This window comes from Cyberlindnera jadinii, assembly GCF_001661405.1.
Source record: "Cyberlindnera jadinii NRRL Y-1542 unplaced genomic scaffold CYBJAscaffold_5, whole genome shotgun sequence".
Lineage (NCBI taxonomy): Eukaryota > Fungi > Ascomycota > Saccharomycetes > Phaffomycetales > Wickerhamomycetaceae > Williopsis > Williopsis jadinii.
The window spans coordinates 259,221-281,203 of NW_017963656.1; the positions used below are offsets into that span (position 1 = coordinate 259,221).

General features: G+C 43.1%; 10 protein-coding genes and 1 non-coding gene across 11 annotated transcripts; 7 read left to right on the forward strand and 4 right to left on the reverse strand.

The window, feature by feature from the left end:
* Nucleotides 1-405: 405 nt before the first annotated feature.
* On the reverse strand, nucleotides 406-1,257 carry CYBJADRAFT_172657 (ceramidase; the record flags this gene model as incomplete). The annotated part of the gene is made up of 1 exon (XM_020216371.1): nucleotides 406-1,257. The coding sequence occupies one exon, from the start codon at nucleotides 1,255-1,257 to the stop codon at nucleotides 406-408; it is 852 nt and encodes a 283-aa protein (XP_020070926.1).
* Nucleotides 1,258-1,820: 563 nt separating this feature from the next.
* On the forward strand, nucleotides 1,821-5,053 carry BRO1 (Bro1p). Its single transcript, XM_020214849.1, is given in 2 exon segments — nucleotides 1,821-4,386; nucleotides 4,399-5,053. 2 exon segments carry the CDS (start codon nucleotides 1,893-1,895, stop codon nucleotides 4,635-4,637), a joined length of 2,733 nt encoding a protein of 910 aa, XP_020070927.1. The 5' UTR covers nucleotides 1,821-1,892; the 3' UTR covers nucleotides 4,638-5,053.
* NAT5 (peptide alpha-N-acetyltransferase subunit NAT5) lies at nucleotides 4,693-5,312 on the reverse strand. Its single transcript, XM_020217942.1, has one exon. It carries the CDS (start codon nucleotides 5,209-5,211, stop codon nucleotides 4,747-4,749), a length of 465 nt encoding a protein of 154 aa, XP_020070928.1. The 5' UTR covers nucleotides 5,212-5,312; the 3' UTR covers nucleotides 4,693-4,746.
* A 261-nt stretch (nucleotides 5,313-5,573) lies between these two features.
* On the forward strand, nucleotides 5,574-7,184 carry TPN1 (Tpn1p; the record flags this gene model as incomplete). The annotated part of the gene is made up of 1 exon (XM_020212651.1): nucleotides 5,574-7,184. The coding sequence occupies one exon, from the start codon at nucleotides 5,574-5,576 to the stop codon at nucleotides 7,182-7,184; it is 1,611 nt and encodes a 536-aa protein (XP_020070929.1).
* Nucleotides 7,185-7,267: 83 nt separating this feature from the next.
* Nucleotides 7,268-7,681, reverse strand: DAP1 (Dap1p; the record flags this gene model as incomplete). Its single annotated transcript, XM_020212202.1, has 1 exon — nucleotides 7,268-7,681. A coding segment is annotated over one exon (414 nt), but the record flags the coding sequence as incomplete, so codon positions are not given.
* Nucleotides 7,682-8,592: 911 nt separating this feature from the next.
* On the forward strand, nucleotides 8,593-9,921 carry CHL4 (Chl4p; the record flags this gene model as incomplete). Its single annotated transcript, XM_020213663.1, has 1 exon — nucleotides 8,593-9,921. The coding sequence occupies one exon, from the start codon at nucleotides 8,593-8,595 to the stop codon at nucleotides 9,919-9,921; it is 1,329 nt and encodes a 442-aa protein (XP_020070931.1).
* A 91-nt stretch (nucleotides 9,922-10,012) lies between these two features.
* On the reverse strand, nucleotides 10,013-14,156 carry CYBJADRAFT_172663 (PLP-dependent transferase; the record flags this gene model as incomplete). The annotated part of the gene is made up of 3 exons (XM_020216372.1): nucleotides 10,013-12,116; nucleotides 12,188-12,239; nucleotides 12,830-14,156. The coding sequence occupies 3 exons, from the start codon at nucleotides 14,154-14,156 to the stop codon at nucleotides 10,013-10,015; spliced, it is 3,483 nt and encodes a 1,160-aa protein (XP_020070932.1).
* On the forward strand, nucleotides 12,555-12,636 carry CYBJADRAFT_t78. Its single transcript has one exon. It is a non-coding gene; the product is annotated as a tRNA-Leu (tRNA).
* A 318-nt stretch (nucleotides 14,157-14,474) lies between the features above and the next one.
* STB1 (Stb1p) lies at nucleotides 14,475-15,308 on the forward strand (the record flags this gene model as incomplete). Its single annotated transcript, XM_020216373.1, has 1 exon — nucleotides 14,475-15,308. One exon carries the CDS (start codon nucleotides 14,475-14,477, stop codon nucleotides 15,306-15,308), a length of 834 nt encoding a protein of 277 aa, XP_020070933.1.
* A 150-nt stretch (nucleotides 15,309-15,458) lies between these two features.
* CYBJADRAFT_172665 (uncharacterized protein) lies at nucleotides 15,459-17,171 on the forward strand (the record flags this gene model as incomplete). The annotated part of the gene is made up of 1 exon (XM_020216374.1): nucleotides 15,459-17,171. One exon carries the CDS (start codon nucleotides 15,459-15,461, stop codon nucleotides 17,169-17,171), a length of 1,713 nt encoding a protein of 570 aa, XP_020070934.1.
* A 3,566-nt stretch (nucleotides 17,172-20,737) lies between these two features.
* On the forward strand, nucleotides 20,738-21,826 carry CYBJADRAFT_162093 (uncharacterized protein; the record flags this gene model as incomplete). The annotated part of the gene is made up of 1 exon (XM_020213664.1): nucleotides 20,738-21,826. One exon carries the CDS (start codon nucleotides 20,738-20,740, stop codon nucleotides 21,824-21,826), a length of 1,089 nt encoding a protein of 362 aa, XP_020070935.1.
* Nucleotides 21,827-21,983: the final 157 nt, after the last annotated feature.

Sequence of the window (21,983 nt, forward strand, 5' to 3'; positions counted from 1 at the left end):
ATATCAGCCGAACGCCTATGCCTTAGCCAATTGTGTAACGGTATGGTCTAAAAGCTTCAACTCCCTTCCTGTGCTTCCAATCGCTATCGTGGAGTCCTCGAGAATGTATGGATAGTTGCATGCGACTGAGCTTGGCTCGTTGTGTCCCCTTTCTGCTAGCCTTCTCCGCCGTAGCTTGTACAAGGGTTTTCTGTTTAGCTGGGGGGATGTGCATAGAAGGATGATTCCAAGCATGTGCGTGTATTGGTATATGATCTGGTCGACGCAAACGACATAACAATATAAAAATAAGCGTGACTGTAGAGAGAGGGGAGCTAGGCTACTGCTGTACAGACACAGAGGGTCTCAAGGTCATTCTTCAGGTTAGAATTCCACTGGTAGCTTGTCCTGAGATCTTGGTGGCTTTCAGCTTTGCTTCTCCTTCTTCAGCACGATCTCCGGTAAGAACCCAAAATGGTTGATGAACTCGTACTGGTCTTGTTTGCCAATGAGGAAAAGTCTCAGGTATTCCAAGTAAACAACATAGAAATAGACACCTGTTCCAGTCAATATGTGCCACCAGCTGTGTAATTCAAAGAAAAATCCATATGGCATGCCTAAAAATCTTCTCAAGTCAATCCAACTATCGCAGAAATGTACATCCATGTTCCACAAGAAGTAGCCACTGAGGAATATTGCGATTCCAAGGCCCATGGTTCTGAAGAGGTTCTTCTTCGCCCTCTCGTCATGGACGTTCTCCTCGGTAAGGAGGTAACTCTTCAACACAATGATGACGTTCATGATGGCATATGCAACTTGATGGATAGTTGGGTCCTTAAAGTACATGTATATTGCTGTCAGCAAATTCGCAGAGAAAATAACCGTTAGCAAGATAACCACTGAAGTTGTCGAGTCACGGCCTTCGCTGAATATAGACCACATCGGAACACATGTGGCATAGATCATAGGTAGTTCATCCAGAAGCTGGAACTCGTACTTCAAAGTCATATGGAATAGCCAACTCCCGACACCGACAAGCATGAATCCAAGACTTATGATGGCGAATCGAATCTCATGTTTGTTCTTCACCGAAGAATAAACAGCAAACACAGCAAGAAGGATGAAGACACTGTTGGACAACGTGTTCATAGCCTCTGCAACGTATGGTGAGACAACGTAGTTCTCCTCGCACCAGTCGATTGTGGATGTCACTTTATCCCAATAACCAGTCTGCGCCTCCAGAGGGTATGGGATTGAAAATGGAAGACCAAAAGACATATCGTGAGTAGACAATAGTATGGAGACTGTTCCAGCGTGAGATCGAATGTGTTTTTCGTTACTTGGGGCCTTGTTCGTCACTTGGAATTGAGATAAGAACTGTGTCAATGTACGACAAGTAGATGTAAGCAATCTAAGACAGAGACGATAAAGCGGGGGTTGCTAGACGAAACTGGAGTCTGAAAGTATAAATATTCCAAACTATCCAAATGGTGCTGAATCAACTGAATCAATATTAATAATCTAAGGGGTTAAGAGAGTATTATAAAATAGAAAGAAAAAAAGTAGTTCTGATTAGACCCGTAATTACCCAAGAGATTATACGTCTCCTCGGAAGATGCAGGCGATAAAATGGCACATGTAACCACAGAGACCGTGGGAAATTATCCGAGATGTTGCGCGTACCACCACCTCAGCCTTCTTTGACAGGAAATGGTTAAGCAGCACTGACGCGCACAGAGGCCAAGGTGCTCGTACCATGGGGGGCGTTGCAGCCAGAGTGGGCCTTTTGTGCTTGTTGATTTGTGTGCTTTGATCTTAACGAGGACCCAAAGCTCGTTTATCAACCATCAACAACAAATTGAGTCTTGCCACGGCGGCTGTGTTACTGTACGGGGCGGCTGAATACGGAAGCAATGACGAAGAACAATTTCATATCACCAAAGCTGAGAACGACCAAGAATTTGGATTGGTCGCAGCCATTGAAGACGTATCTCAAAGCGCTGTACGGGACCTCCTTAGACTTATCATCGCAGGTGTCGACCTTCTCGAAGCTCAGAGAATGTGTCAAGGATCACTCAGACACCAACCTCTCCCTGTTGAAGGATATGTATTATAAATACTATGGGCAATTGGAGCTATTGGACTTGAGGTTGCCAATTGGCGATGGTGTTCGTGTTAAATTCACCTGGTACGATTCGTATGACGCCTCAGAATCGCATTCTCAGCATTCGTTGGCTTTTGAGAAGGCGTCAGTGTTGTATAACCTAGGCTGTGTATTATCGCAGTTGGGTGCTGAAAAGACAGAAGAGGAAGAGTTCAAATACGGTTACCAGTACTTCCAGTACGCTGCTGGTGTATTCAAGTTTATCAGTGAGAATTTCCTCCATGCCCCATCTGAGGACCTGAGCGGTAAGACAATGGCATTCTTGGTTCCGTTGGAATTGGCACAGGCTCAGGAATCATTCTTGTTGAAAGTATTGGATGAAAATGGTAAAGTTAGCTTGCTCTCAAAGATGGCCCAAAGTTGTTCGGTGTTCTACTCCACGGCGTTGGAAAAGCTTGAACCTTTAGAAGAGTTTGGTGAATCTTCTTGGTCCAACATCTTGCAGTACAAGGCAAAGTTTTATGAAGGGTTAGCTTTTTATGAACATGCGTTGAGCATTGAGGAGACAAAGGTTGGTGAAGCAATTGTGTCTACAAAGTTGGCATTGGAATCATGGGCAGATTGTAAAAGCTTAGATCCAATTGGCATCGACTTGAAGGGATACATCACTTTGGCGGAGCAGAAGAGTACCACGCTAAACAAGGAAAATGACTTGATCTATCATGATCTGCTCCCTCAAAAGGAAACTATTGAGGTCAAGCCCTTGGATGCTGCGAAGGCCATTAGCCTGAATGATCAGAAGATTGAACAAATTATTGGTGAAGATATATTTGAAAAGATCATCCCTATGAATGTCCATGAAAAGCTCAGTTATTACTCTGAAGAAAAGGCCAAGCTGCTCCGCTCTCAAATTGAGAATAACCAAACTTGTGATATTGAACTAACTTCATTCTTGGAATATTTGAGACTACCAGGTTCTTTACAGGAGTTCAAGAATAGCGTTAACAAGAAATTGGATGACCGTCTAGTTACTTGGTCTCAAAAGGTGGCATCTTCCAAATTCAGTGACCCAGAGCAAAATATGAACACTATAAATTTCAAAAGGGATACCATAACAAGTTTGATCAAACAGTTGGAAACACGCCTAGATGGCGAACTGGATTCCAGTGCCTCTGGTTTAAGGGACGAATTGATGAACGCTAAACAATCTCTTCTAGCGGCGTCCAACTTGGATGATCAGATTTTTGCAACTATTAAACAAGATATTCCAAATCTCAAGATATTGAGGAACTCTTCCACTTTGCAATCCTCCTTTTTCAACGAGAAAAACGATGTTAGCTTGCTGGACTTTGATGACTCCTCCTCCTCTGAATCTGTTAAGCAGAGCATTGCTAAAATTGAATCAAACTTGAGAGTGTTGAATGCAATGAAAACTGAAAGATCTAAAGTTATCGAAGATTTGAAGAACTCGATTCAAGAAGATGATATTTCCAACATCTTAGTTTTGAACAACAAGAAGCTTAATGATAAAGAGGAGAAGGAACTCTTTGCTCAAGAGCTGACAAAATTCGAGCCTTTAACTAACCGTCTTGAATCAATCATATTCAAACAACCTCAACTCATCAAAGAGATTAAGACAAACTATGATTCCATCATCTCATCCAACAGTGAAATTTCAGAGAGGGCTAAAAGGATTACATCTTTCGAGAAATCATACTCTTCATTCCAAGACTATGAAGTCAACTTTCAAAAATCTATTGATTTTTATGACAATCTGTTGAAGTTTGTGAGAGATGTTGAGGCAAATGTTAACAAGTTTCTTGCCGATAAAGCCTCTCAGAGACAGCGAAATCTGTCACAATCATCCCAACCACCAGATATGCTGAGGGATCGTTTTAGCAAACTGAGTGTATCTTCACAAAGTCCGAGGGGTTCATTTGCTACGCCACCGACACCAACAACCTCTCAGAGCTATGCTGTTGCACCTTCTCAGGTTTCCTATCAAACACCTCCATCTCAAACTTCTTACCAAACACCACCAACCCAGGCTTCTTATCAACCACCACAACCTCAAGTGTCCTATCAGCAACCAATCCCCCCTTCCCAGCAGCAAAGGCCATCTTATTCCCTACAAACATCTGTCCCATCAACACCGGAGTATCCATCAGCTCAGCCATCGTATCCATCATATAACAATGCTCCACCTGCTCAACCTTCCTATCCATCTTATGATAAACCACAATATGCACAACCGCAGCAGCAGGCATCAGCACAATCGTTTCAACAGTCCTATCAACAACCATATCAACAACCATATCAACAACCATTTTCAAACGATAGACCTGCTCTACCACCGAAGGCCCCAACCGCTTCTCAAGGCCCGCGTGTATCGGTTCCTCAGCCACCTATTTTACAAGATAATAGGTTCCCTTTCTACAATGAACCAAGCACTTTCAATTCGGGAATGTACGATCAGTTTGCAAATCCCACGGGCACTGGGTCAAGACCAAGTTATTCACAGCCATACGACCCAAACAAGCCATACAATCCATAGGTCAATGTGATATACTTCAACGTTTTTGTTGCACATGGTTGTATCGCACTGTAGATATTTCTACAATTTCAAACTATGATCCTGTCGGATTCAAAATATATATGATTATCTAAACCTTTAAGGACATCAGGATTGCATCTGGTTGATCTAATTTCTGCTGACTATAGTACCCAGGGATCACCTCCTTCTCCTCAAACCCCAATCTCTCATACCACTGTTTAACCTCTGGTTGTTTAACCCAGACGTGAAGCGTAAGCTCGTGGACATAGCTTGTCTTTGCCTGTTCAATGGCATACTCAACCAGCTTCTTACCGATTCCCTTGTGTCTATAAGGTTCAAGCACTGCAAGAGATTCGATGTAAACACTCGTGGGCACCTTGTGGTGCTGTGGTACAATCAACTTGGCTTTGATTGCGCCTACGGGCACTTCACCATAGTAGGCGAACTTGGAGAACCCATTTAGCGAGCCCTTATAGAACTCCTCTGGATAGACTGTAGGAAGAACGTTTGTGTTTATCACCTTGAGAACATGCTGGTTGTTCACAGTTATATCGTCTAGCTCAATTGATGACATTGCGGGCGGTCAGATACAACACGTTTTCTCTTTCTGTCTCTGTAAAATGACCCAGTGATTGTATGCTTCACCACATTCGACGTCAAAGTCTAAGACGAAACCCGCGGAGATCAAAAAAAAAAACGCGTTCGCGAAAGAAATCCCGAGTCAAATTAAAAATCAAAAAACCCATCTATTTGACTCCGAATTAGCCGCCCATATGATAAAGTTTGTCTTTTGTTTAGCCGCCCACGTAAACGCATCGAGGTACGTCGGACAAAGAAAAAAAAATATCCCGGTGATTAAAAGATTTGACTCACAGTTTATGGACGTTATCTTCTCTTCATCTTTTACAGTTGTCGTTTGAAGTAGGACAAGGTGACATGGATAAGCAGAAGGAAACCGTGATCGAAGAATTTGACCGTGAGAGCTCTACGCATCACCAGATCAAGACGTGGGCTTTCCTGCAAAGCGTCTCCAAGAGACTTGATGGGTTTGGTGTGGAACAACGAGGCATAGAGAGAATCCAACCTTACGAGCGTTCTACGAACAAGCTTCGTCTGTTTGTCTCAGTGATTGGTTTCTGGATCTCTGCTGCTGGTGGGTTGTCTACAATGTCCACGTTTGTGCTCAGTGCAACGGTATTCGAATTGGAGTTCAAGCAGGCTTGTCTCTGTGGGTTGATCGCAATGCTCTTGGGTTGTGCGATTGCAGGTTACTGTGCCACTATGGGTCCAAAGAGTGGTTGTAGACAGATGGTCACTGCTCGTTATCTGTTTGGATGGTGGTTTGTCAAGTTCGTGGCCATGATTGGGTTTGTCGGTGTTGTTGGTTGGAGTATCGTCAACTGTGTTCTTGGGGGTCAGATCTTGGCTGCTGTTAGTGATGACAAAGTTCCTGTCTGGATCGGCATCATCATCGTAGCCATACTCAGTTTCCTGGTGTCTGTCTTTGGTATCAAGCAGTTGCTCAGAGTGGAGAAGTTCATCGCCATCCCGGTGCTGACTTCTTTTATGCTCATGTACATTTGCTCCTCAAACAGTTATTCATACCTATCTAAATTCGACAACAGTGAAGTTGACAGAATGACCATAAAGGGGAACTGGCTTTCCTTCTTTGCACTGGCTTACTCTGTCACTGCAACTTGGGGTACCATCACTTCGGATTATTACATCTTGTTCCCAGAGTCTACAAAGTCGTACGAAGTGTTCTGCCTTACATTCTTTGGCATCGGCATTCCTTCGACTTTTGTTGGAGTGCTAGGTCTCATCCTATCTACATTGGCAATGGCCGAACCAGACTATGCCAATGCTTACGATAAGCATGGAATGGGTGGTCTCTTGCTCCAGGGATTTGCCCGTTGGAACGGCTTCGGCAAGTTCTGTACGATTGTTCTCTTACTCTCATTGATTGCAAACAACATTGTCAATACATACTCCGCTGCCTTTGCCTGTCAGCTCTCTGGAGTGTGGTTTGCTAAGATTCCAAGATGGTTGTGGGCCATCGTCATCACAGCGGTGTACCTCGTCTGTGCTCTTGTTGGCCGTGATCATTTCAGTACAATCCTGGGCAACTTCTTGCCAATGATTGGTTATTGGATCTCTATGTACTTCATCATGTTGTTGGAGGAGAATGTCATCTTCAGAAAGTACTTTCTGTCTCTATTCACCAAGGAGTTCCCTCACGAGGACTCCACGGACTCATCAGAGAAGGACAACAACGTCCCGCTAGGACTAAGAGGCAAGAGACAAAACTACAACTGGAGCGCATGGAACGATTACGGTACTCTTACCCACGGGTTCGCAGCCATAGTTGGGTTCCTATGTGGAGTTGCCGGTGCCGTCGTCGGTATGGCCCAGGTCTACTACATCGGTCCTGTTGCGGCCCATTTCGGTGAATGGGGTGGTGACTTGGGCATGTGGTTGAGTATGGCGTTCAGCGGTATCGTTTACCCCCCATTGAGGTACTGGGAGTTGAAGAAGTTTGGTCGTTAGAGTATACAATAAATAACCGTTTCATTTGAAGCTGTCTTGCCCGGTATATAGATCACATGCGTATATCACTCTTGTGCTTGATTCTCGGCTACCAGCTTACCAACCACAGGGTACTTCTTCTGGAAGTGGGCTTCCCATCCATCAAGCGCCTCAATATCCTCCTTCTGTAAGTCATCCAACTTATCCAACGGTTGGTCCCAGTCAGGAACGTTCTCCAGCTCAAACGAGTTCAACGCCAGCCCTCTCGAGGCATCGTGTCCAGCAAAGTTGGAGTATGGACCGCTAGGCCCATAGAACTGTCTTCCCTGTGTGCAGTCGTAAACCGTCCCCTTCACTGCAATGAATATACGCTCATCATCGTGTCCGTTGTAGCGTGATAGCACACGAGGAGTGAAGAGCCCTTGCACAATCGGATCCTTCGAGGCGCCTGCGTTGGAACCCTCGGCGGTTGGATCAGACGTCTTCACTGGGAAGAAGAAATCCTTAATGAATGACATTTCGTCTCGAATTGGTTGCCGCTATGGTGGTGTTTCTGCTTTGATTGAACTGGTGATGCGTGAGAGAGCGAGCGATGGCGCTCGTTTAAGAAATTGTTGGGCGGGAAGGAGAAACAAAAACAGGTCAAGAAACATCCGTACACCAACGGTAACGGTACGCACCGCAGTGGGGAACCATTTCTTATCAGAATGTCTATCATCACAAGACAATCTTTGGTGGCAAGGACGATAGCGATAAACGGTGGTTGTAGAGATGTCTGAAAGTATTCCAATTGAGAAGAAGCGTGACGAGACGGTGGGGAGTGGTGCTGATTGTATGAGTGTTTCTCCAGAGAGGCAGGCTAAGACAGAGAAGCTGCTGAAGAGGGTGGACGAGATGAAGGCGCGTGTCAGAAAGACCGAGCGTGCTTGATTGAGGCTGGAGGGTGTGTTTGATTCGGAGGATGGGATGAAGTATGTACACTGTGGCAACATGTGTATCTGCTGTTGTGAGTGGTGTTTGCTCTCGTCTTCTCTTGTTCTCACAAGCTTTGATATTGGTCAGCTTATCAGGGCCAATACCTTAATATGTGGTGTGCGCTCTTGGATTCAACCAACACGTCTAATACACCAGTGAACCCTTTGTAATGACACTCAACTGTAGGATATACTCTTCGCTTTTAAGCCATCCTTTGCTAATGTGGTTGATAACAGCTGTAAGCAGACTCTGTTTTTTTAAGAATATACCCAAATTCGGGATGTTCCGATTTCAGGGCATTTTGTTTTTTTCTGGGTTTTCACCGTTTCCCCGGTTACGGTATTGGGATGGGAAACTTCACAACAACAACAAACAACAACAACAACGCCTACATTGGCGTCCGTAGTTCACTCTTCATTCCTCCTCGTGCAAGCTTCAATTAGGGACAGTGGCCATGGATACACTTAAGCTTGGTAATTCCTTTGTCCCGAAGACCACGCCTGTTCTGACTTCTCGACTTCTCTCACGGTTGAAAGCACTTGAGCTCGTCAACATTGCACTGCTATGGTTGACGATTCCTCAAACGGTACCCAAACCTACGGCAGAACTGCTTGAATTGATGGGCCAGTCCAAGCCAGAATTCATCTCTGCATACAAGCAATGGCTGGAAAAGCTGAAAGTACAGAAGGGCTCCATATCGAAGAGAAGGGTTGTGGACAAACTCATCGTGGACATATATCCCAAGGGTCTAAACCTTCTACAGTTGGCAACCTTGGACTCTCAACTCATAGTCTCAAAAACCAATGCATTCCAATGGTTCGTCACTACTGTCACATCACATGATGGAGCGAAGCTTGTGACGAATATCGATAGTCCACAGGATTTCTTACAGTGCCTTGTTGATACGTTGTCAACGGTGTATCTCACACATATTTACATCTCCAGGCACCCCCACTATCCTCTGATCATCATTCGCATACAGCTATTTGACTTCAAAGGGCTTAGTAATACCAGTGATGGGCTCTCCACAAGAAAACCGATCTTTGTCGGAATACCAATGAACAGTGATAAATTACTCATCAATGAAGCAAAGGGCATCAACGACACGGCAGCTGAATTTGTCGTACAGTCCTTGGAAAGTGCGCTATCCAAGAGCTTGAGGAAAGAGGTCAAGTTACAATTCAATGAGACTTTGAGACCCTTACAAAATTTGGAGAGTGCGTTCATTATCGCTGGTAATTCAAGGCATACTGAATCTTTGGGTCCTTGGGCTCCTTATGCTGCTGGTGAAGTTGATATTTCACCCTTTGATGATGTTAAGCTACATAGTACGTTCAAGAAAAATGAGCATCTGACACAGCTGGATGTCAACAAGAGAATCTCCATGATGAGATTCAAAGGAAGTCATAATCAAAATAAGGGAAAGTCCTACGAAGGAGGTAAGAAGAGATTAAAGAAGAATGACGAAACTGTGGAATCGCAACATGATGACTATGATGAAGATGGTGATGAGCACTGTAACGAGTATTCAAGCATCGTCCCAATACAAAGCATTGAATTTGACTTGATAGAGGAGTTCAAAGGCTCCAAACCAAGGGTCAAACTAACCTTCCAAGGCTCAGACGTGTTTGGTGGGTTACATCAGCTCTGTGATAAAGGTTTGGCAAACGCTGAAACGATTCCAGGCTGGTTAACAGGGGAAACTATAACCAGTGGTACAATAAGTGATGGTCGGTTTACAAACCAATTGCAGCTACCAAGTAACGACGGATCGTTGATATAATGAATATGATGTGGTGATTTATAAGAATCAAAAAGGCAACTTTGACAGTGCTCAATATTAGTTAAAAAATTAATCAACAATGTTTCCGAATTCAAAACTTAAAGGAAATCAATCTCTTGAATGTTAATTTCTTCTTCTCTTTGACTGCTTTTGGTTTGGTCGTTGTAGATTCTGCAGCATTCGTAGGTTGTGTGGTATAGGCACTTTGTCCTATTGGGTTCTTCAGGGTGTCATGAACAGGCCCACTGCTACCATACTCATGAATATCACTTTCACTGATTCCATTCTCGGCCATGAGAGTAGACCCATCAGTTCGGTCATCCTTTGCGGCAGGAGCATCAATAGTCTCAAAATGTCCATGGAGTTGAGTGTTATAGTTCTTTGGTGCTTCTGTAGCTTTATTTTCCTTGTGTATTACATCCCTCATAGTATGGAGAGCAAATCCTGTTTGTTCACGAGTACGCGTACGTTGGGCTGAAGATGAGGCATCTTTTTGTTCCTCCTCCTCCTCTTCTTCTTCTTTGGAGTTATGTGATCCAACAGCTTCCTGTATTTCGTGGGCTTCAGTCTCAACCGTTCCAAAAGTCTCCTGCACAGCAGGCTCTTGGGAATGGGCATAGCTCTCAACAATGGCTTCACGATTTGTGTTCAGGGCAGGTTCTTGAACTTTGACTTCTTCCTGTTTTGTAATATGAGTTTCTGTATGTTCAGGGTACATATGTTTCAAACCTGGGTGACCAAATGCCTTCTGGAAAGTTGCCAACGCAATAGACTTCTTCTTATGTTTCTTAGCATTCTTATGTTCCGAAACTTCATGAGACTGTCCTGCATTCTCAGAAACAGAATCTGTTCTTCTTGATTGCGGTGAATCAGCATTGGTTTCTCTTGTTGATGTATCCACTGTCAGTGCTGCATTGGTTAGAGCTGCATTTGTGCCCACATCCAGTTGTTGTGAGTTTATCGACTGCGTAGAGTCAATAGGTATAACTCTCTCTGGTGAGGCTAGGTTTTGAACATTTGTGGATTCAAACCCTTCAAATGAATCTTCTGAACGATGTGTTTCAACTTCGCTCTTCTCTTTCTTGCTAGACTTTGAAGGTAAGAACCTCTGTGTCAATGAAGAGATGGAGTTAGTTCTTGAAAGACTCAGTTTTTGAGATGAAGCACTACCCTTCTTTGACATAGGGTTGTCACCTCTCAAGGAATAGCTCTTGAAACCACCAGCCTTTGGTGGTTCTGGGAATTCCCTCTCACCACCGTAGACTTTCTCCATAGCAACTTTGTAAGCAATATCATACATCTGTTGTTGATCCAGTGGCTGCTGTGGTTGACCTTGTTGTTTTTGACGTTGCTCGGACCTGTTTATTGATTGGCTCATCCCACTCTGCGTTATCGATTTCCTTGATGGATTCACTGACTTGGCCTGTGGTCTTGTCATTGACTTTGCAGCTGGTTTCGATGGAGCAGTTTGTTTCAAGGCAGCGTTCAACGCTGATTTCGACACAGCCTTGGAAGACGATTTCAACTTAGACGGCAGGGTGTCATAAGCATCTGAATATATGCTACCACCATCGCTGATTTCATCGTCATCCCCAACCAAAATGACTTTCTTTTCCTTATTACTAGGACGCTTTCCATCCCCACTCTTTAAGATACTCCTGACTGGACTCATAGTCCTCTGTGTAGCCTTCTTGGTCCTTGTTGTTCTGGGTTCACGACTGTCAGTACTCTCATCCTCCTCCAGTATGCTGTCCAACTCATTTTCGCCATTGCTCTGGTATATCTGTGGAGGAGGTTGGAGAACGTCTTCTGTCTCCCTCTTAACGAGGTCATAGCTCCCCAGCGTCCGAATAGTTTCAGTGGTGATCGACGTTGTGCGGCCATACTCGTCCTTCGTCTCTGTACGCTTGATCACAATCTTCTCAGGTCTCACTGATCCTCTCATCGATCTCCCCCGGCTATTGAGAGATGACAGCGAGTCAGACCTATACGACGAGAGGCTCATCGTACGCCCTGTGCTGCTGTAGCGACCATGCTGACGACTCGTCGCAGGAGGGCCATAAGACTGTGAGTTCAACGAATACGTCCGAAGGGCACTGGCAGCCGCCATGTTGGAATTGTAATGGTCATTACCGTACGACTGTGGAGCACTGGGCTGCTGGTTAGAGTACCTACTCAGGTCTGGTACTCTATTGCTTGACTGCGAATTTCATGTTAGTCGACAGAGACACAAATGTATACACACACGAGGAAGGACACAGATCACATCACAAGCTCCTGCTCGCCTTCCTTCACGGCACTTAGAGAACGACATTGAGCTTACTCTTCTCGATTTCTTTGTACTGAACAATCCCATCCTTTGCTAACGTCCTTTGGCACTTGTTGTTTTGCTCTGTAGAAGGTGACATGAAGTGAAACTGCTAAAGGGAAAAAGCAACATTGCACTGTTTTTGTTTACATGCAGCACGCCCGGTGGAACTTCAAGGTCGGAATTGGCCAGAAAGACAGAGGAGGGTGAGATTCGAGGTATAGGCGGAAACAAGCTTCGTGGTAGGGTAACTGAACACCTTTGTGATTATGTAATGTGGCAGATTTCGAAGTGTTTTTCTGCAGAAGGGACAAAAACATCAAATGGATCTTTGGCCGAGCGGTTTAAGGCGCTCGACTCAAGATCGAGTATCGTAAGATGCATGAGTTCGAATCTCATAGGATCCATTATTTTTTTTTGGATTTTGCTTTTAATTTTGGCTTTTACTCGTTTGTAACTCAAATACTGATGGATTGAATGGTTGACACCAGCTATGTATTGTTGTACAGCCTGAGTTATGGTGTGCTGTTCTGATCGTCTGTCGCTATGAACTGTCCGCGTCGAAATACTCCAAAACTGCTTGATTTAATCTTAACGCACCTTCTTCACAGGCTTTTAAATTTGCCAAATTCGTAACAGTAAGTCTTATGAACGTTGCCTGATCTTTCAATCCACTGTCCCATGTCATTTCTCTACCCAGAATAACAATCACCCCTGCTTTCAGACATTTGTAATAGAACTTTTCCATTTCGACTTGAATGGAATGTGCTGAATCTTGCACAAATGGGATCTTACAAACAAAGAACATCCCACCATCTGGTTCCACTGGGGTTAGCAGCCCCAACTGGACAGACTTCAAATTAGCTATCGTCCTGAACCACGTGTCCTTTCTCCGCTTATACTCCTTTGAGACCTCGTAACACCATTTCAAGTAACCATCGTTGCCACCATCATTAAAAAAGTCAACTGTCTTCATGAGTACAGCCTGAGATATTCCAGATGCTGTCTTAGTAAATACTTTACTATAGTCCAGCAATTTTACCATGGCCTCTGTACGACCAGCGATGAACCCCAGCCTGATACCTGGACAGAAAAGCTTACTGAAAGTCTCCATTCTGAATACCCTTCCGTCAATGTCCAAACTTAAATAAGAAGATCTCATCAGTGAAGCCTTGTAATTCTCAAATGATTCCAGATGCTTAAACGAAATGTACCCGTCTGGATCATCTTCAAGAATGATAATATCGTATTTTTGGCAAATCTTGTACAAGGCATTCATCGTGGATACAGGCTGCGTAAGTCCCAAGGGATTCTGGGTTGGCACTGTGTATATGACCTTTGGCATCTTCAAATCTCGATACACGCCTTTTCCCCATGTATCCAAGATCTCTGCCAATGAAGGAATATCGATCACAGGTCCATTGGATGCCATAACAACTGGGAATGGGATCTTACGCACTCCTAAAGTCTCCATTGGACCAAAGATCGGCGTATAAGAATAGTTCTCCACTAAAATCGTATCCCCAGGAGACGTGAATATGGACAGCAGTTTTGTAAGTGAGTCCCCAGATCCTGTTGTTACAAGATAATCCAAATCATAAGGTGGCTTTTGAAGAGAAGTAAGCAAGTGTTTGGCAAGTTGGAGCACGGGCCCATGCCCTGCAGGTGGTCCGTATTGTAGATAGTTCTCCACTGTAGTGTATTCCGTGAGACTACTCTCAGGTATAACAACCTTCGAGGTCTCTTGTGAGCCTGGAGAGCTTCGAATGTGCAGATCTATCTGCTTTATAGGAAACAGCGAGACATTAGGCCTGCCACTACCCATATAAACAGGCTCCAGGTGCGCTTCCTCATCTGGAGGCAAGTACACGAAGTCTGTCTCCACAATCGCTCTGTCGTTGAAATGGCACGCAATATCCTTCAGCATTTGGTGCACCATCACCTGTATCGCTCTTCAAGTGGTAAAAGCTCCAATTGTAGCCCCTCGCACATTACAGCATGTAAACACACACAATGCTGTCTCAACCGGGTGCTTTTCGCTCTTCCTGTTCTTTGAATTTCCGCTTTAGGAAGTCAAATTAACCGCGTATAAAATTTTCCCGCGTTTTCGCTGTTCAAAATGTCTCAAAAGAGACAGGGCCCACTCTAAAATCATCATCAACTCCCCTTCCCCCCTGATTCACTGATCAAGTAAGAGAGGAAACAAGACAAAACAAATAACCAAACGCGAAGGAAACCACCAGAAATGAGCACAGTACAAGAGGACGTTGCCGCCGAGAATATCTTGAAGAGAGCAGAGCTCGCCAGGATCACGCGTCAGTTGAAGAAGAGGCTCTCGCAAACGAACTTGAAGGCTCGTTTACAGAAGAAGAACGGAACAACGTATAGCAGCTCGCCAGCAGCTTCAGTATTGAGCGGTGGCGGTTCTTCAACACGTATGAACATGTCACCCGCTGTAATGGGGCGTACGCTTGCCGCCCCAACTGAGATAGCGTCTTCCCATCAAACGAACGTGCTGAAAACATCGCCATCAAAGTTGAATAAGAAGCGCTCGCTGGAATCCGTCGTGACGGATTCGAGCCAAACAGACATTGAAAACGACTCTCCTGCTAAGCGCCCTGTGTATCCACCATCGTCTCCCATCTACAACGACGAGTTTCTCATACCGCCGGTGCCAAAGACTCCACCAGCTCAGAAAACAACCATCGAGTTCAACTCTGCATCTACAAACAAGACCCAGATCCACATATCAAGTCCTGCACAGTCCAAGAATACCGTCTCAACCCCAAAGCGCCAATCTACAAGGGATGAAGGCGCAGATCTCTTGATGTTTCTCGCAACGTCTCCATCGCCTGCTCAGTACAAGAACCTGACCTCTACACCTTCAAGAAGTATCAAGAACACGCTACAGGTCCCAACGAGTCAACAGAAAGGCGTCACCCCGGGAACTCCAAAGAACAGGCTAAAGACTCCAGGATTCAACTTGAACGACTACTTGGTCTTCACTCCTTCACCAGCCATAACAAGAACCCCTGGCGAGATGGGCAAGGACGTTAACGGTAAGCTTATCAAGTTTTGACTTTTGAGGCCATTTGTTGCCGGTGTTGCGTATACCAGTATGTTTTTTTTTTCAGTGTTGATTTTTCGCGTCGCGGAAATTTTTTTTTTCTGTTCTTTGAACGCTCCAGGTAATTTGGGTTTTTGATGGTGATGGGCTTGAAGACATCAAATGAATTTGGATCAGTTTGAATTGGAGTACCCAACTCATCACTCCTCTCAACAAAAGGAGGAGGCTAGTGGCCTACTGTCGTCACAAACAGGTGGCTTCCCACCGTCTTCACTTCCGGAGGGGATTCCCAGTTCATCTTACCCTGATTTGGTAGCCACATCACAACTATCCTCTTCCCAATTGGAAAGAATTGGAAGACCAGCTCGTGCAACTGTGTCTCAGAAACTTGAGGCTCTTGACTGGTATCATTCGCATGGCTCATCCCAGAAACGTACAGTATCACACTTTACCCAAAAGGGTACCTTTGGGATTACGAGGTCTTCTTTTAACAGATGGATTAATGATGAAGACCGTATAAGAGAGGCATACGATAAACTTGGAACTGATTCGAGGTCTACATTCAAGACAGTACACGAAAGGAAAAATGGTGAAGTAGACAAATGTTTGGAAATGTGGTATGAACAGAAACTGTTTGCAAATCAACATGTAACTGAACGTGATCTTATTCAGAAGTGGTTTACATTCGACAAGTTGTATAACCCATCTCAATCAGATGCAGTGAAAAAGGAAGTGAAATCAAACGGCTGGGTATACCACTTTAAGAGTCGGTTACAGCACAAAAGATCAAACGTGGAAACTTTCCAGCGTTCGATGGCTTCCACGACAAAGCTGCAAGAAATCACACATCTCCGAAAGCTTTTAGAACATGAACCTTCTAACAGTGTTTTCTTCATGGATGAATTTATGCTTACAAATACAGTAGTTCCACAGGATGGGCCAAGAGATGTATTTACCGTTGGAGTGTGCAGTAACGCTGATGGTACAGAGGTTTGGGATCCATTGATTGTATCTCCTTCTAAAATTGAGGGATGCTACCACTCTGGGATCGGCTTTACAACAGAAATCTTCTGGGAATATATCAAGCGAATAGATTCATCTTTAAATGGTCGTAAAGTGACGCTTCTTCTGGATAGTCTACATCAACATGTGGTTGCACAAAATCTGACCAACATCAAAGTAATATGGGTTAGGTTCTCTGCAAATTTATTCACAAACATTATACGATGGTTTAAACTTGAGTTCAAAATTATGCTGCTAAAATTTAAGATTCTTTTTTGGATGACTACAGGGACTGATCACTCTTTAAAAGGCGAGGATTTTGTGAAGTTGGTGAAGGAGACCAGTTCTCAACTTCGTGATCAAAAATCGTTGATCCAGCAGTGCTGGTCATTTTCAAACGTATTATGTGATGAAGGACAAACACATCTATATCAGTTCAGAGATCAAGAGGTGAAATTTGCAAGATTATTAAAATTGGCATTGGATGAAAAGATACTGACCAGCCCACTGCTGATGGGTATCGATGAGATATTATTCCCATCAGATGAAGAGGTCTCCAATACGATTCTTTCTGATCAAGATATCGTGGCTCGTGTGAAAATTCTCAACAGGTCGATGAATGAATCAGACCCGAAGAAAGGATCTCAGCAAATGTATAGCGAAGTTGGCAGCGTTGATGAAACTGACTTGGAGGACATAGGAAAACTTCTGATCTTGGCGCTGAAGCCCTTTTTCGACAATAATCCTGAGAAATTCATCAAATCTCGCGAAGCATTGAAAGTTCTGATGAATCAGTATGTGAAGGAGAGCATGGACCTGTGGTTAGATGTACAGCACTCTACAGAAACGCGGCAGAGTCTATTTGAAAGTTGAAGAAGACCTTCACCATGCCCACATATTGTGACCTAATACAACAGCTACGTCCTTTCTATTTTCATCCTTCCCTCTTCCATATACTTGTTTTGACTACTGGCTAACTTCTTGTTTTCAATTCTGCATATCGCTTGTATCTCGTATTGAGATGCACCAGCTGTGCAAAATCTCTCAATAGTTTTTGGAACTGTTCTTATTAAACATAAGCCCGGTCGTAATGCAAACTTTCTTCTGCATCTTAAATTTATAGTAGCTTGGCCATTTGCTTCCTATGTTGCCCGGCCATTGTGAATACCTACAAAGTACATACGTTAAAAAGATGAGTTATCTTCTTTCATTCCTTGCTAATTTTGTTCACTTAGCAACTGTTCGGCTGCATCATTGATGCAGATCAGTTAACCCGCGATTTCTGGTCTGTGCAGTTGTTTACTAAGCGTCTATACAGCTGGCTAATGACAATCCATTTATATCAGCTATAGATAATGGAGTGTCTTGAACTCAAATTATGTTTCATTAATATGGTAGGCCATGGTACTTAATAAACTTTAGACTTCAACCTAGTTGATCAGCGGAAAAGTGTTTATACATTCTTTTAAACAAGCTTGAACAAAGTCTCACAATCGTGTTGATTAGTCGATAAAACATCACATAGCAATATCATAGAACGACGACACTGTCCACTACTTGTAAAGCATTGGGCATCGTATCAGCAGGTTGATTCGATAGTTCTTTGAAGGATAAATGAAATACTGTTCAAAGGGCGTAGCACACTCTGCAATTCTCGCTCGAACTCGGCCTATCGTTAACGCAAGTTTGCGCTCTTCTCAGATCAGTTCGCAGGTTCGCCTGGGTTGTACGGAGTTATTAAGTTAAGTTCATTAGTCAACCTAGTTTTTTGCTGAATACGGCTGGTGTAGTCCTAACTATTCTCTCCCTTAAGAGACCACCTCCTCTAGATCGACATACACGTCTGCATTAAAAAACGACGGTCGCGTATAAACCAGTATATCGATCTTTAGCTGTATTGAACTGTTGCTGTGTTAAGGACCTGTTAACCTATATGAGAGGTTATCTAAGCAGCACTTCACTGGCAAAGATGTATACTACTTGAGTACGATACATTTCGGATAAAAGTAGCTTCAAAATATTTACATCGCTCGTATTATGCCCCCGTTGCCTGTTAAGGATGTGCACAGCGTACTATTTTAGCTCGTCAACAACAAATAGTTCCAAACTAATAGATGTATTTATGAGCACAAGAACTTGTGATTCTGTATCGGTCAATAGGTAAAACCCCCAACCAGAAGGGTAGTTACTTTCTACTTACGAAGCTCTTGAATCAAATGTATGTCACTCAAGCCATGCATTGCACCCCCAATGTACATTATATTAAACTACAGACACTTGTGGGATATTGGTTTCGATTATGAACTTTTCTGTGTATAAACTTTACTATATTGAGGTATACGCAACGTGTGAGGTTGGTAAATATGAAGCAATAACGTAAAGAGACATTCCCACAGTAAGACTTTGAACCCAAAGTACATTCCGTGCTATATTAGACATTCAGCAGATCTACTAATCTTCTTCCAAGTAATCAAATCTAAAATTATACTTTATTTTCAAAGCATCTAGAACATTGTACAGATTTGGAACATTGAGTGCAATGAATGGCGTCTTCCTACAGCCTTGTTGTGCTTCAGATTACCATACTGACGTTGTATCAAAGGGCTTTCAAGGCACAGGTGACAGTCCACTGTACTACAAATTACCACATGTTTAATACCACTATAGCTAGAAATAGATGGTCACAAATTCTGCGCTGTCTGGAGCGCTTTTGCAGGATCTACTGAAGTTCGTGGTGGTGCTTCTTTCCAGCTCTGGACCCACTGTACCCCCAAGAATCAGCCGTTCTGAGTGAATTATTGATTGCAGGTTCTCTAAGCAACTTTCTTTTCATATAACTCTTTCATTCTGGAGAACAAGAACAGGTTGCGTATGGATAGTACCCCCCCCCCCATCGTAAATGAGGGATCAGTTGAGCAATCGTGGTACTGGGCTCACACATTGTTTGGATTCGTCACCTCATGTTAATGTTACTATGTGTGTAAAACTGCGTACTGAACACCATTAGAGTTCAAAGTGCAAGACCATTGACCTTTGGCCAAGAGTTGATAGCTTTATCTGCAATTTTAGAACTATGGTTTTACAAATATGTATTACGTACATATTTGTGACTGGCCTCTGTAGCTCTTCTAAAATGGTGCACTTCGCTTAAAGACCTCTGCATAAGGCGGACCTCCGCTTCTTCTGCTGTCTTGTTGACTCCATGGCACCAGTCCCCTGTTTTCAGATCGTCTATTTTGAGAAGATCAGTTCCAATTCAGTTTTGCAGTTGTGTTGCACCATAATACAAAATCTGTACTTACCTCTGATCCTACATGAAGCGTCTGTTTGTTGAAATGTCAAACTTCAAAAGCATCAAGTTCGTCAATTCGGGGGACTGCACCATCCTCTGCATTGCTATCGAACAATTTCCAAGGATTTAGCCGTTAAAATTTGAAAACTTTCGATCTTTAATCTTCATATCGAATGACTGGGATGCGAATTACATGCAAATAGGTTATAAATTTAGTAATTTGGTCCCTATTACTGAAATTCTCGAGAACTACAACTTCTGTCTGGGTAATCATACATTGAAAAAAAGCCGTTTAAAATACGTCAATCGGCAATATGATGCTCTTACATCGAGTTTACATATGCGGATACAATGCGGCATTCAGATTGAGATCTGAACAGGAATTATTAACGTTTGAGCACCTTTGATGTTAGAGGCCTTAAATAATTTCATAAGCGGAACTGCCAATTCGGTTTCTCCAAGACGTGCAGGAGAAAGTTTCGACACGGACGTAGAGAATTATCTGCTTTTGAACACTTGCATAAGCTACAACTTAACCGAAGGAAGACGGTTATGATCTGCTACACAGTTATGAGAAGTTTTGCTAGATTGTTAGCTGATTCGAGACTGTATGCTTGATTTTGCCTTATGAATTATTCAATTGTGATTCGAGTATGACGTGAGCAAAGACTGGAGAGAATTTTACCGTGTAGTCATAATTACAGGGAAGTTCAAATAATTGTTGTCTGTTGTCGACTTCGAATATGACCAATTATGCACTCTATACATGAAAAACCATGCTTCATGATGTCCTAAACAAATATCAACTGCACCTCTTGGTAATCCATTTTGTATTTGTAATAACAAACCTTGTTGGATCGACTTCGTAGGTGATTCCCAAAGCAATGTGTCCAAATATAGAGTACACATGATGTTGAACTTACTTTTTGTCTTTCTACACTCTGCTAGAGGCAATGCACTTGATGGAATACTACATCACGCTGTTTAAGTACAAGCTGCATCACATGTGTTAGACCTTGCTACGTCGGTAAGTCGATCAGTTGGGATCTTTGATGATATACCATTATCTTGTATAAATATCGACTATTGAGTGCAATCCTCGTTCAAAAGTTGATTCTCACACTCAGTATCGAAACACGTTTCTACAATGAATTGGTCTAGCATCACTGGGATACTTGCCTTTTCTATTTTCACAGTTCTCGTTTCTTGTAAAGATGTTGATGGTGTATTCACAGCCATCAATTACATCAGATATAATAGCAATTATGTGGATGCCACAAGTTATTTGAATGGTGGACCAATGAGTTTCTATGATACAGAGCTCTCCTGGTCAATTGACACCTCCAAAGTTAACACTGGTGACCATTTTTACTTGAATATGCCATATGTTTTTGAGATCAGAATTCTAGAAGGTACAAGGGTAACTAACAACTTTGATATCTTGATGGATAATGGTCAAACTCTGGCATCTTGTACTGTTGATCAGGCTGGCGGACGTTCTTTGGAAACGGTAGTTAAATGTCAAGTGACTGCAAATCTTGACGATTATCAATCGTTGTCAGGAACTGTTGGCTTTTTAACTGTGTTTGATGGAGGCACTAGAGTTGAAACAATCGATGCAGCAAATCATTGGAAATCCGGAAGCAACGTGGTAACCTTCAATGGTGATATTTCCAGTTCTGTAAGCTTTTCAAACTCAGAAACTGATCAAAATCAATATTTCAGTAGAATCACTATGAGAGGTGATACAAATTACTACTTTGCTCCTCCAAAAAGTGTGTGCAGAAACGCAGGCATTAGAAGTGGAACTTTCAGTTTCTCGGTTAACCAGCAATACTACACAATTGTGAAGGATGATTCCCAGTTGTACTACACAACCAGTCTCAATAGCTTTGGTTTCCCAACAGATGCACATCCTGTGCAGATTCAATCAACGACACTAAGTCGAGATGGTTTGACCTTGACAATCACTTTCGGCAGTGTTCCAGCAGGTGCACGTTTGTGGTGGTCTGGTTACACTCTGAATACTGCAAGTTATGTATCTTACCAATCTGAAATCACTCTCGATGCTGAATGTGTTAGTGGTTATACACCAACGGTAAAGTTGTCTAGAACTCACACTCCAATCCAAGGAAGTGCTGGTGGTGATGGTTCTGGAGTTAGTAAGTATCACTCATTTACACTGTTGGCTTTAAATGCAACAATACTAACAGTTAGATTACAGACAAACCGGTGACTACCACTATTACTAAGACATACGATAAATGTACTACAATGACTCGTTTTGAAACCGGTTCTGATAATACAGTGACGGAAATTGTCAATGAACCTGTCTCTTCTTTGTGTTTTTCTTCAAGTTCGTCTTCTGAGGAAAGCTCAGAAGAAAGCTCTGA